The 14,865-nt window shown below is 42.7% G+C and overlaps 1 protein-coding gene across 1 annotated transcript in view; it reads right to left on the bottom strand.

Moving 5' to 3' along the window:
• ABCA1 (ATP binding cassette subfamily A member 1) overlaps positions 1-14,865 on the bottom strand; it is a 155,786-nt gene that overhangs the window by 91,721 nt on the left and 49,200 nt on the right. Inside the window, exon 5 of the mRNA XM_036739172.1 lies at positions 14,392-14,510. Coding sequence (XP_036595067.1) covers positions 14,392-14,510 — 119 coding nt within the window. The remainder of the gene's footprint in view (positions 1-14,391; positions 14,511-14,865) is intronic.

Here is a 14,865-nt window from a genome sequence, read left to right as displayed (position 1 = left end):
GAAGGGAGCAAACTTGGCCAACTGTACATTTGATCAATGTGAGCACATCCTCTCCATGCCTTTATTTCCTATGTGAGTGTCTGCTATGTTTCTTCCTTAAGCCCTCCATGGGGTGTGCTCAAGGCTTTCCTCTTAGCCTGATATTTGTGGGGGGTGGGGTACTAACACACCATTCAGACTGTTACTTCTCATTCTCCAGACAGCCTGCCAGTTTTCTTTCCTAGTCATGAATGTCCTCAAACATGCTATCATACTTTACCACTTCAAATCACCTGGAATCATGGAATTTCATAATTTACAAGAAGAGGCAATGTAGTATAGCAGAGAGAAAGCTGACTTCAAAACCAGAAAGACCTGGGTTCAAGTCCCATCCCTGGCATATACCGTCTGTGCAAGTCAATTACCTCTCTAGGCAACTCTCTAAGAATATAAATTGCTGAGAAGGGGGCAACCTGCTTTGTCCAAGAGTTTCTTCACTCCGGAATTCCTTATACCAATAAAATCACAGGCTTAGTCTCTATCTCCTACAGCAGCAGCAAAGGGAGAATAATGATATTAAAAGGACAAGAGATTTTTGTGGGAAAAAATACTTTGTTAATTTCCCAAGAACAACCCAGCCCAATTATTTTATATTTAAATCTGAGTCTGACTCTTACCCATTTATAGTACATGCCCAAGAAACATAATTTTGATAGATGAACCTAAGAGGGTCCTCATTTCGCTTTATGTCATAGACTGGGAAATGCGGTTTTTTTTCCCCTAAATTGTTTCTTCCATGTGGATGTTTTAACCCAGCATCTTTTACATTCTTATTTGAATTTTGTAATGTTCCTGGACTTGATATAATCAATTTAGTATTCTCAGAAAATCTCAGATATCTGAACACTAAATTTAAATGTATATTGTCTATTAAAATAGAACTGAGACCCCCTGAAGGCAAGGTCTGTTTCGTCTTTGTATTCTCAGTGACTTCACAGGGTGTATGGTGGGAGGTGTAGAAGTGAAAGGCTTAATAAATACATGTTTCTTTGAGGTTTTTTAAAGGTCCATTGTCTCAGAATTCATATAAACACCCAGGTCCTATGATCATTGTTCTTACATGGCAAATGCATGAAGCTTAGCCCAAGTTTGAACCTTAACATATGTGTTAGGCTCCATAGTCACTCAAAAAGGACTTATAGGTTTCATTGGAAGGATATTGCCACCTCTGGGTAACATTATTGAAAGTATATTTTTTTCACATGGAAAAGTCAGGGTATCTCAGATTGTATGTTAAATATAGTCAGTTTCATTAACTTAGTAGAATTTGATTAAAATTTGTCTCTCCTCAAACATCTTGGAGCACCTCGACTGGACAACTTGAATTTAGCACATCCTGTCCTATACCACAGTCACTTGGAGATATCTTAGCACCCACATTTTGCTTGGAAGCTTCGTCTTACAGGATGAGGACTCTCTCTCCCATTGCCTAGCACAGCACTCTTCACATACCATCAAGGGTCTAACCGAATTTATTGAATTGGGTAGAAATAAAGAAGCTATCAGACCCAAGAAGAATAGCTTTTGTAATGCAGGCCTCTTTTTCTGTGTATTTTTCTCTTTAAAGGGACTTTACTTTCCCTTAAGATTTCACTTGTAGCTTTACCTTCTGAGAGGGCACAGCTAAGGAAGTGGCTCATTGGTCTAAACAGGGGATGGGGGCAGGAGGAGAGAAGAGGGAGCTCAAACCAACATTTTCCCCAAACTGGACTTGTTTGCACCAGCACTTTTATGGCTTCGACCAACTGTGAAACTGAGGCTAAATGGGAACAATCTTTTTCATGTAAGCTCAATAATCTATAACGAGCCCTAAGGGCAATCATTGGCTCTGATGCTAGAAAGTGCTTGTCACAGTAGGCGATGGTGATTAATTCTAAGAAACAAGTCCTTCAGGGTAGCACTGACCCCAGAAAGCTGTCTGCTGATGCTAACAAAGATCAACGCCTCTGCCCACTTCTCCCTCTGTGTAATGGCTCAGGCTATCTGGTATTCCTGGAATAGACTTCCCCCTCTGAGCACCCACTTGCCCCCAACCTCCACCTGATATAATATATCCCTTCTCAACCTGACCCAAGCCAACCTACTCTACCAAGTCTTCCCTGATGCTACTCCTACCCCCATAAAACTGACTGCATTTTCCTCAATTTTCTCAAGACTCCATATGTTGACTTCTCCTTTTTACTTTTCGCATTCTACCAAGCTTGTATCATTCTTATTTCTACATACGTCTTATTCTTTATTACTACTGAAAACTCGCTAGGGCAGAGTACTGTGTGCTATGAGGGGACCCAAAAGACAGAAATACAGGGTCCCTTCATTCAGGAGCTTAGAGCTCCTTTAGAGGTAGAGACAGGATCAAAATAAATGGAAAAATTCAAAGAATAACCTTCAGAAAAATTTACTACCATCATCTTTCCCCCACACCCTTCTCTCCATTCCTTCTGCTTCTTCCCCAACTTTCTTCCTTTCTGAACGGCCTCTCTGCTGACCTTCCTGGACCAGTGTGGCTGAGATCAGGAGAAACAACTCCACAGGAGGGCAGAGAAAGGTCCAGGACTGAAGGAAGGTCAAGAGTTTTCTTTGCCACTGGTTTCTCTTGCAAGACAACAGGCAGGTCTGAGATTTGTAAAAGGAGAACGGAGGAAGGAGAAGGAGTAGGGGAAGTCACCCTCCCTGCTCACTCTGGGTGAGTGTGCTGGGGTTACCATCGGTCAGCGCACTCTAGCCTACATCTCTGGTTTCAAGAGCTTTGCTGTCATTTTGTACTAGCAAGAAAAATAACCGCCCTGCAATCATGAAGTTTGAAGCCAAGCAGGTGGGGGAGGAAAATTCAAAAAGGGGGAGGAGGAGGAGGAGGAGGAAGCAGGAGCAAAGAGACAAACAGGAGGCTACTACCAATTTAAAGTGTGACTAGCCACTAGAAGAGGTCCTTACAGCATCCAGGGACCACAAAGGTACGGCCAGGGTTGATACTGCTAAGTAAGGGAGGAAGGCGCAAGGGGACGCTTTGAACAGTCTGCTTGGAGTCCCAGAATTCAAACTTGTAGCCCAGTTCAAGATGAATTGAGACATTAATGTTTAATGAGATACCTAGAGATGTCATGCTGTAGAAGTCTAACCTACCAGATCTTAGAAAAATCATGCCCTGGCAGTCTTCTCTAAATTTATGCAAGAGACTTGTGTGGTTTAGGGCCCCTCTTTCTCCTCTGCTTATGGCTATTTCCAACTTTACTGAGTTTGATAAACAATCTGTTTGAGAAATCTCCCCTGTCCCAAAAACAATTTTAGTACAGACTCCAGAAAACACAAGGCAGGGGGAGAAAGGATGGGCAAGATGACAACTTGGCCCGAGTAAGTGAGCTGACTCCTTGGAGAAAATGGATAGTGGTGAGGGGAACACAGTGCAGAGTTAATGGGAGCTCCCCCATCTCCGAGGCCAGTCATGCCTGATGGAGAATGACATCCTGCTTTTCGAGCTGGATACAGAAATGAAGGCAAACAAGGTTTTCAGGGTAGCGACAAGGTATCAGGCTCAGAGCATCCCCAAAGGGTATTACCAAAAACAACCCATTACATTCAATCACAGAACTAAATGTTTACTCTCTTAGGCGAACTCAGTGTCCAACGCACGTCTGAGCAGGGATCCTCCTTCAATGGCATTCCTAAGAAGAGGTCATGCAGTCTCAGTCTGGAGACCTCCACTGAGGGCCAAGCTCCTGTTTCCCCAAACAGTTCTCTAGATCTGGATGAGATCGAAATCATTGTCAAGATCTTTTCCCCTTCTCATAACTTCTACACACCTACTGCTCATGGGGCCAAGCAAATCAAGTCCAAACCTTCTTCCATGAGTACCCTTCCTCTCAGGGTACAAGTTCCAGTTTTCTTTCATCTTTATCTCAAGGCGCCTCCCCATCCCGGTCCCCCTCCTGTGGATACTCTTCAGGTTTCTGACATCCCTCCCAAACAAACACTATAGATGCGGTTGACTATAGGTCTCCTAATGCCCAAACCCAGGCCACACTCGCTACCACACTGCAAGGTCACTGCCTCCAGGTTTCCACATTGGAAAAGTTTCTGAAGCTCAATGTTGCAGCAGCAAAAGCCTTTATCCACCTCTCAACAGCAAAGAAAACAAAACAGAAACTGTATAGATACCTAACTTAAATATATCCAAGTCCAGAACTGTAAAAATACATGAAAATCAATAAGAATTTAGGAAACTGTTGTGAGAGCTCTTTATTTTCCACTTTAATTAACTTAAATTTTTGAAAATAAAATAATTTTGGCTAACAGATCTAACAGCTCATCATTTCAGGCCTACCTAAATCCAACTTGCTATCGAATGTGACGAAGCCTTCTTATAAATTATATTTATCTATAGTAGTGACAGTGGCAGGGTCCACCCCAAGGAACAAAGTCATGGGAGAAAGCCTGAGAATTGGGGAAGGGAAAGGTTAGGATTCGCTGAAACAATGAACTTCAGAAAATCAGCTGACATGGAAGGATCCTCCAGAACAGGATAAGGAAAAATATACTGGATTTGGAGTCAAAGGACCTAGGTTCTGCGAATGATGACCTATGTGAACTTGGTCAAGTCGATCCCCTCAGGCCTTGACTTTCTTATCCGGAAAATTAGTGGATTGGTCACTCCCACCTCTGAATCCTGTGATTCTTAGACACAAGGCAATCTACAGAACTGCTTTGCTGAATGGAGCATGATGCGATCCATGCAGGCACTGCTTATGGTCTCCAAGCTAGGAACTGCATTGCCTTTTTTTTAAGCTCATGTTTATTCCTGTCGAGGCATTCTCCCGTCTACTCAGAGCCTCGCCAAACGCTATACAACATGGTAGTAGTAGGTATAAATGTCTCGTAAATTTTATCCAAAATTATGCTAGCTCTCTCAAATTTGTGGCTGTGTCTACACTATACCAAACCTTGTTTCTGCTTTTTATGGAAAGCTAACCAAGCAGAGAAAGTCATGACGATGTTTCATCAAGGCTGGCTCTAACCAGAAGAGTTAAGTAGGCAGTCGGCGCTCCTGGAAGCCCCTCTTCATTCCCCTTATACTTATCCACAACAACCCCTGTCTCCTTAAGACTTTTCTTCTTCTGATTCCTTATCCAGAACCTATTCTCTGTAAAGACCCGAATAACTCATTCACGCTGAAGTACAAATCACAGTTAAACCTAAATAAATAAACGTCACGTGTTCTTGCTGTCACTGTTACTACTACCTGGAATTTTTTTATTCTGCTGGGTCCTAGTCTTCAGACTGTTCTTTCCCACCAAGGAGAAAGCAAATCTAATCCTGGAGGGAAGTAGACGGTGGGAAACCTTGCTTTTGATCATAGCTCACAGAGGCAGAGCAGGAAAGGAGCCCAGAAGCCGTTCCATCCACACACTTAATTCTATAGATTAGGAAACCTAGAAGACAGAGACATTAAGAGATTTGCTCTAGGTTTCACAGTGATAAGGAACAAGTCTAGGACTCGGATCCAGATTCTCTGGCTCCAAATCCAGTCTTCTTTTCCACACTGATGTTTACTTTTTAAAAAAGGCTTTTTGGAGTGGAATCGTGGCACATGTTGTTCTATGATTTAGTTAAATTATGTTTTCTGTTCCTGCCTGGGTAAAGCTGACCTTTGATTCAATTTAGTACAGACAATATTTCAACACATCAGTATAGTACTGCGTTGCCATTGCCCTCCAATAATCAGAGTTTGGCCCAGAGCCCATTCTGTTCTGAATGAAGGAACCGTAGCTCCGGGAAGCTGATTCAGGGAGCCATAAACACATTCTTTATCTTTAAAGACCTCAACATTTTAAGAGTCAGATCCCACATGAGAACTTTTGGCTTTAGGATGAAAGAAATTACAGTCATCCGATGATAAGAAGGTGGGGTTTTTTTAATCCATTTTGATGACATACTATTGACAAATCTATCATAAAACCCATTAACAACACGACACACACAAAGAGGATTAAGAATAATAGAGAAAGAATAGCAAATGTTGTTTCAACTTCAGCAACCAATCCAAACGGGTGAAATATTAGCAGACAGGAAAAGTTATCATCATGCTTCCAAGCAGAGCCATCGTCCAAGGACAAAGCTTTCCAATAAAATTGTGAAGTGGATGGAAATTTGTGATCCATCTTCCAAGCTCTCCTATCTTCCTTTATGCCTCCTTTTCCACAGAGTTCATTCCTACCCCTTCCTTTAAGTCCTGGTGCACAGCCCCCTCTCTTCTGTCTTTCATGCACTGGCCTTCCTCTGAAGTGCTTGAAATTTCCTAATTACTCTTTTCCCCACCCCCACTGAACTCTCATGCCTTCAGAGTAGATGGTCTTACTAACTATTAGTGGAAAAGCAACAGTTTAGACTACCATGACAAGGGATGAATGACTGATAATATACATTAGTACTCCCAGGAAGATGTGTACTTTGAAAGCATGACTTATTTGGTCATTTGTTTAACAAATTTTTATTAAGCCCTCATGCAAACATAAGGAATATAAGAAATACAAGTGGCTCAGTGGCTGAGAAAATTCTACTCCTTTTTAACTTGTTAAGATTTGGGTTGATCTTGTCAATCCAAAAGAACAAGTCTCTAATTCTTGTTCCATTTATTTGAGACAATCTCTGGTACCATCTTGGCTCCTTTCTTGTTGGGCCAGAAATCCAGAATGAGCAAGTCATCCAATGGCCTGCGCTCTTTTAGCAAGAGAAACAATCATCTTTTTAATGAATGAATAACTGTTAAAAGTTTCTACAATGACCAATGTTGTCATCATACTAATAGATGGCATTTATATGGCGTTTGAAGGTTTGCCAAGTGTTTCACGTATGTTATGTCATTTTACTCTCAGGAGCGTATCATAAGGTAGATGCTGCCAGTATTACTGTCCTGGTACAAAGGAAGTAACAGAGGTTTGATGAAGTTAAGGCTCATATAGCTGGAAAGTGTCAGAGAGGGATCTGAACCCAGGTTCTCCTGACTCCAAATCCAGCACTCGTTCACTGTGAGGCCGGTTGTGCTTCTTGAGGAACATCCAGTTCAACTCAATGAATATTTATTGAACACTTGCTGCGCACAAGGCAATGTGCCAGTATACCACGGGGAATGCAAAAATGAATGTGTTCCAGTACTCAAGGAACACACTAATAGAAAAGATAAGTATGTTAATAGCTACAGTACAAGGAGGGAAGTGATGAACGCCCCACATGAGACAGCAACCATTCCATCTGTTTTCCTCTCAGATGTTTTTGCCTTCTTAAGCAATATTTCCTATACAGTCCAGGCCATTGATGGAGCCATTAAGATAAAGGTTTGGCTGGGTTCCTTCCAAAGCAGTCTTGCGGATGACCTAAAACTAACAAGATTAAATTTAATGAGGTTAAACGTAAAATCCTGCATTTAAGTTTCAAGAAAGCCAATGACCTGCCAGGGCATAAGATGGGGAAGACCCACATTAATATAGAGATTTGTGGGGCAAAAACTTGGGTATTTTGGTTGATTGCAAGATCAATGTGAGTCATGAATGTGATGTGGCTTTCAATAAAACTAATAAAAAAAAAGGATAAGCTGAATTATTAGACTAAGGGATTTGATTGTCTCACCCAAATAATACTGATCAGACCACAGCCAAAACACATTCAAAGGAAAGCAACCAGCGCAGTGAAGGATGTAGAAACCACATCACGTGAGAAATGGTTTAAGGACCTGGGGATATTCAGTGCTACAAAGACAAAACTCATGGAGTCACAATAGCTGTCTTTCAAGAATCTAAAGTCAAGAAGAACTGGATGAACTCTACCTAATTCGAGAATAAAGAACAAGGACCAATAGGTAGAGGACACAAGGAGTCACGTTTTCCACTTAACAGAAAGAATAACTAGTAAGTGGAACTGCACAAGATGGAAAGAGTCACTCGAAAGTAATGGGCTCCTCCTAAATGAAGGTGTTCAAGCAGAGCCAAGATGATCGCCTGCCAAAGATGTCGCAGAGGAGATTCCTTCATCATGTATAAGACTGGGCTGTGGGCCCATCTCCAGTCGTCCTGATCCGTATCTTGCCACTGGCCCCAGATGGCTCGGGAGGAGGAAGTGAGGCTGGTGACTTTGCACAGCGCTCCCTCACTGAAATCCAACTCACTTGCAAGTTGCAGCATCACCTTCCTGATGTCACGGTCCTCTGAAGGACAAACAGCAACCACAAGGAGTCTGGGCTAAATGAAGGCTAAGGCTCAGTCCAGCTCTAAGATTTGGTGATTCTAACATTTGAAGCATATGTAAGTGAATGCTTCTGAGTAACCGTACAATGTTAACGTATCAAACAGCAGGAAACCAACCCATGTAGTGATAACACCGACTTAGGGTGCCTAAATTCAGATGTCACGGGTTCCACAGATGCTGCTAATTCCATACTTCACTATCTTGAGACCCTGGCATTGGGGGGTGAAAGGTGGGACATACCAAGTATCTCTATGAAAAGGGAGAGAGGAGGGAACAAGCATTTATTAAGTGCCTACTATATATGAGGAGCTATGCTAAGCACTTTATGAATATTATGTCATATGATTATGATAAGCTGTGAAGCTCCTCCAAAACATGGGCTCATGGTAGTTGTTTTGAATTAGAGAAGTAGAGAAAACTCAAGGAAGATTCAGAGGACCTTAGAATCACAAGATTTAGAGCCACTTAGCTAACTGAGTTTTACTACCATGCTATAGCAAAATTTGAAAATGGAATTATTCTTGAGTATAGCTTGAGGTCCCAAGGAGAATTTTGTTTTCTCTTTAACTTACAACATGAAGACAAACCCCTCCCCCAGGCGGTGCAACAGGGACCTCCTCCCCCGACTGACCGCTGCAGAGTCAGGCTGCACACTGATAAGTATTCTCCTGGGTTCAGATTCTACTTGATACCACTAAGCAATGCACCAGATACCATCTTTGGGATGGCAAAACAGATAAGAAATGAAAGGCAGTGAGGCAGGGGAACAAGAGGCAAAGGACTATCAGAGCTGCTTAACAGCTGCCCTTTTCTGTGACAGGCTAAACCAAGTTCTCTCTTCCTCTTGTCAAGCCCAGGTGAGCCATCTGTACAACACAGAAGCAGGCCTCCACCAAATCGCAGTCTGCACCAAATCACGTCTTTGGCAAGTGTGCCCTATGTGGCCCCAGTGCTCCTGGGCACCACGGCTGGGAAAGGCCAGTGATTCAGACTGGCTAGATTTTATGACCTGTGGCCACAAGTCCCAGATGACACCAGGAAGACCTAGTGAGGATGACTGTACCAAGATGAAGGGGAGAGAGTGAAAGGAAAAAGGAAAAGGGTGACGGAATGCCTTGCTTCTTCCTAGCCTCTAGGAGATACCTCTCAGTTTACTGTGTTGCTTGAAAAGAATTAAATGTCTAAAAACTAAAATCTGTTTAGGAAGTAAAGCCAAGAATGCTTTAAAAACAATGTCGCATTACAATTACTTTCATCTCACGACTTAAAAGATGTGCCTTCATCAGTGTGAGTATTCTATCTACCAGCAGAGATTATAACCCACACCTTAGTAAACAGACGGTCTTCATGAAAAACTGCTGCATTCTTAAAAATTATTCTTGTGGCTAACCTAGTAATGGAGGGAGAAGTAACAGGACTTGTGGGATGAGAGAAAGCGAAGAGCTGAGGAAGATGCTGAACTTGTGAATCTGGGCGGCTGTAAGTATGTTAGTGCGCACCCTACACTAACAGGGCTCAGAAGAAGGCCGGGTCTGGGGGGAAAGATGGAAAGATGATTGAGCACTGTTTTGGACATATTGGCTTTCAGATGCCTATACAGGCCATTCTTAGGATTGCAACTGGGCAGAGAGACTAGGGCTGAACATGTAGATCTGGGAGTCATCTGCATAGAGATCTGATCACTGAACCCAAGGGAGCTGATAAGATCACGGAGCAACAGAGAAAGCAGGAAAAGAGAAAAGGGCCCAAGGACAAATCACTGGGCTACGCCCACAGTTAGCTGGCATGACATGATTGAAAGTCTAGTTTAAAATGACTAGCAAGAGGAGTCGAGTAAAAGGAGAACCAAGAGAGAGCAGTACCAAAAAATCCAAAGATAATACAGTAGGAGAAAGTGGCCAAGAGGATCAGATGCTACAGAGAATTTAAGAAGGGGGAGGACTGGGAGAGACGTGACAAGAGAACATGGGTAACTTGGGAGACAGCGCTTTCTGCTGAAAAAGGAGGCAAAAACCATCGTTGGAGCATGAAAAGCTAACAATAAAAATAGCAAGGGCTTTAGAAAGGCAATGCTCCTCAGAGTAACTTATAGGAAGCTTCCACACTCACATGCAACAACAAAAATTAACCACACACACACAAACGTCTGGATATACCCGAGGGGAAAAATAAAATCCAAAGAGATCTAGTGATGACATAATCAAGGTTGTCCGGACGTGTCTGTAAGGTTTTCTGCTGGAATTTCCCATTGGGGAGTAGACAAGGAGAGTTAGAAGGCTTTCCCGTGACTGAATTCTGGGGCATGAAGACAAGAGTTTAATGATGAGAAAAACAAGGAAATGCCATAGGGCCACAGATAAACGAACACACAGAGCCTGGAATCTTAGAGGCCCCCACCACAAAAAACAAAAAACAAACAAAAAAAAACCTGGCTTGCTACTGGGAGGAAATACTCCATGTAGAAACCTGTGAGTTCACGAATAACATACATATAAATGCAGCAGATGCAAATAAAAGGCAAGGAGACAAACACACATGTAGCCAGAAAACCCAGGTACGAAAGCAAATATACTCATGTTTTCAGTGGAAATATTCCCACAGATAAAGCCGCGTCTTTAAAGTAGATGATTTCATCTTGATGCCCACTAATGGCTCAGGGGAGCAGAAATGACTTTACCCTGGCAAGTTCCCTTCGTTGCTGGAAATCTTCAACAAGTTGTTGGTTCTTGCTAGAGGTAAGTGATGTGTCTGTACATTTCCCCTCTAGACTAAGATCTGGCTCAGAGCCACTGCAAGGGCAGAGAAGAGAGGGAAGCTATTTAAGTGATCGCTGCAGGGCGCCTCACTTTTCTGGAGCACCATGGCACGCAATCAGCAGAAATGTGAAGCACCAGGGTACCTGAGAGATGCCTGACGAGTGCAGACAAGAGGCGGTAAAAATCAGCACATTTCTCCTCCTGGTTCTGCAGGGAGCGCAGAACAACTGCGGAATGTGAGGCCTGGAAGGCGCCTTGGAATCTAAGTCCGGTGCCCCAACTTCTGCAAACAATGATGACAATAATAAAAACAAGAACACACGTTTATATATAGCTGCCCCCGAACAAGGAAGATGACGCACAAGGAGGGAAAAGGATTTGCCAAAAGTCATGTTAGTGACTGAGTCACTCTTAGAACTTGGGTCTCTAGATTCCCAGGTCAATGGCCTTTTCAAATCTACCAGGAGAGTTGCTGCCATGATTTCTCTCTCATGCTCAAAAGATGAAATGACAAATTTTTCTTGGGAGCAAAACAGCTCTGTTTCCCCGTTAGCTCCAGCCAAGATCAGAGACCGAATAACTGTTCCACTCCCCACCTTCCCCAGAGGCTGCTCTATTCCAAAAAAGTAAAGCTTTCTGGCAGAGGTACCCTGCTGGGCATTCCAAAATGGCTTATTGTTGAGAAAAGGATAATATAATCTGACCCCTCTCTCAGGCCCAGCAGGCATATAGGTGTTGGTGATCTCACACTTGCAACAGGGCACCAGAGGTCCACAAGTCAGGGGAACAGCAGTGTACAGAGTGAAGAACACTGGCTCACGGTGCCAGAACTCAGAAGTCAACCCCCTCATTTTATATCTGAGACCCGGCAATACTACATTACTTCCCAAGGTCACACAAAATAGTAAGAGTCAGAAGCCCTGAGTTCAAATCACTTACTGCCCAAGCGATCTTGATAAATCACTTAAATCTCCTTTGCTCTCACTTCAGTTTCCTAATATGTAAAAAGTGGGGTTTGGACTTAGAGCCTAGAATCTATAGATACAGAGCTGGGAGAGATCTCAGAGGCTAAGTCCAAGAAAGTCCCTCCCAACCACCACCTCCCCCCCCAAAAAATTGGATGTTGGAATATGCAAAAATGGGGAAATGCAAAAGTCATCACCTCTAAAGGCTCAGGAGAGGAGGGTTTTATAAACTTTATTTATGAGCTTGAGCAGCCCCTTCCAACCAACCACTCCCAAAAAAAAAACCTTGGATGTTGGAATATGCAAAAATGGGCAAATGCAAAAGTCACCACCTCAAAAGGTTCAGGGGAAGAAGATTTTATAAACTTTATTTAAGAGCTTGATTCAAGGATGTGAGTTCACCCTGGGAATAAAATTGAAGTATTTGACCAAATTTAAATAGTTGGAAAAACCTTTCTCCATCTTGAAGTACAGTCTTTCTAATAATAGTTCTTTGGCCACATAATCATTCCTTCAGTCCACAAACTGACACCACAGCCTCTCCAACCTCTGAGGTTTTAATAGTAAATACAGAGGTCCCAGAATTCTCTCCCCTTTCTACCACTTCCAAAGAGCATGGTTTCAAGACCTTCTTCCTTAACATCCACTCAAAAAACAAAAAATTCCAGGTCTGAGATTTGAGATTTTAATGTTGGACTAGATAGCCTGGGGTCCCTTCCAGCTCTGAATATATAATTCTCTAACACTAACATTTTTACAAATACTTCCTTCCTTAACAGATACATCATTATTTAGCAGGCCTCTGAGTCAAGGATCCCCCCTCTCCTTAAATCCCACCACCCACTGAGACTCAAAATGTACATTTTTTTTTCAGAGAGATGTTTTGTAGCGTCGTCAGATTCACAAACTGACAGATCATCATTTAGCCCTAAATACCGCCTGCACATCTGTCTATTAAAGGACAGGCAGCACGGCCAGAAGACTGATATCTCAACAACCATATGACAGTGGGCAAGATACTTAACCACTCTTCCTCAGCTGCCTCTTCTGAAAAGCGAAGCAAATCATACTTGCACAAAATTCCTCGCAGGGTTGTAAGGAGAAAACCTTTTACTTTATATAACCGTGAACAGCAGCAAGTCCATAAAACAAAACTACGTCTATGAGGCTACAGAAGAGAGAGGATTTTACTTTTTAGAAGCGAGATTCAAATACACTCAAACTAAATCAAGTGATTAGCCTTAGACAACCTGAACTTTTCCTCTTAGAAACCCTTGACCTCTATGTGTCCATACCTTGTTATATATAGTTCTAATTGATTTTAGGTAATGAGAAATATAAATGCCTGCCTACTGTCCGGGGATTTCACCTTTGGCCTTGGTTATTCACCGCTATTTCAATAATTGAAGTTATCTAATTAAGCAATAACCTAAGTACCCATATTCACTGATATGGATACTCACTTTACCAATGCAAATCACAACCCTTCGGTACCCTAGTAGGTAGTCTTTGTGAGTCTGTGTGGCTGTAAAAATTCCAGCCTCTCCAAAATTATCAAGGCTGGTCCTTGGACGACAGAAACATGGTCTGTTGCCAAGACCCCTGCTCAAGACTTTTTTTTTTTTAATAAGGGCCAACCAGAATTTATGCTCCAGTGACACAAGCCCTCTGAACCGTGGGTTACAGGTCCACTGCAATGACCTGCTGGTGGAGAATGTTTCTGGAGATATTCTCCACAGTGGTACGGTTCATTCTAAATGCACATTCCACAATCATTGTCTCTAAACTGTGACTCATCTCAGTTCTCCCTGAAGACTATAATTTCACATTCCCTAGGAAAAAAATGCATCAGCTATTTTAGGTGACTAACTCTCTCAGTTCTTCTTTCAAAATACTTAATGCTAACAAGCCAAAAAGCCTAACCTCAAAGGCCACTAGCCAGCTGCGTAGCCATAAGCAAATCGCTTCGTCTCTCGGGGTGTCAGCTTCCTTGCTCCTCTATGAAATGAGAAGACTTTTGCTGCTGAGATATTCTGGGATCTCTCCTTGAGGGAAGGGCCAAAGTGGGTCACGGAGTCATTTTTGCTTAGTGCCCTAAGCTGTGCCCTCCTCACCTCCTGGCTTTCTTCAAGATCCAGTTCAAATCTCACCTTCTTCAAGAGGCCCTTCGCAATCCCCCTCAGTACTGGTACCTTCCTTCTGAGATAACTTCCAATTTACCCTGTCTGTATTATATTATGTATATATCGCTCCTTGAAGGAAGGGATGGCATTTGCCTTTCTTTGTATCCCTGGCTCTTCGCTGCAGTAACTGTCAAATCAGCCTGTTGACTGATGGGATCATCTTTATTTTACCAAAACAGTTCAATCACAGAGCAAACCGAATTTTCAGCTTACTTGAGTTGAAAGTCCCCAGCCTCTGCAAAGTTCCCAAAAGCTTCTGTGTGTCCTGCACGCTGGTATCTCTCTGGCTATATAAGAGGAGTCTCCGAGCATCTGAGAACAGTCGTGAAAGACTGCAAAGAAAAAGGAAAGAAAAATAGGGATTAGGCATATAAACGTGCTTGGCCACAGAGCAATTGACTTTGATCTGGCTCGATAAATCTCTATTCTCTCCACAACTGCCTAGTTTCTGACAATAAAAGTGGTGAAGGGGCCTTTTTTGCATATCTGGCCACATCTGTATTACCAGTGATAAAGTCTACAACAGTAGACTACTTAATGCACGTGGTGGCATCGAAGTCTTTATGCAATTCTCCTTCCCCTCCTTTGTGGGAGCGTAGATCTTGAGCTAGAAGGAAACACAGAGTCTATCTAATCCGATCCTCCCTCCACCATATTATAGTTAAATCAGCTGAGGCCCAGGAGGTT

The sequence above is a fragment of the Trichosurus vulpecula genome, chromosome 9 (genome assembly GCF_011100635.1).
Source record: "Trichosurus vulpecula isolate mTriVul1 chromosome 9, mTriVul1.pri, whole genome shotgun sequence".
Classification (NCBI taxonomy): Eukaryota; Metazoa; Chordata; class Mammalia; order Diprotodontia; family Phalangeridae; genus Trichosurus; species Trichosurus vulpecula.
This window is presented reverse-complemented; position numbering and strand designations above follow the sequence as displayed.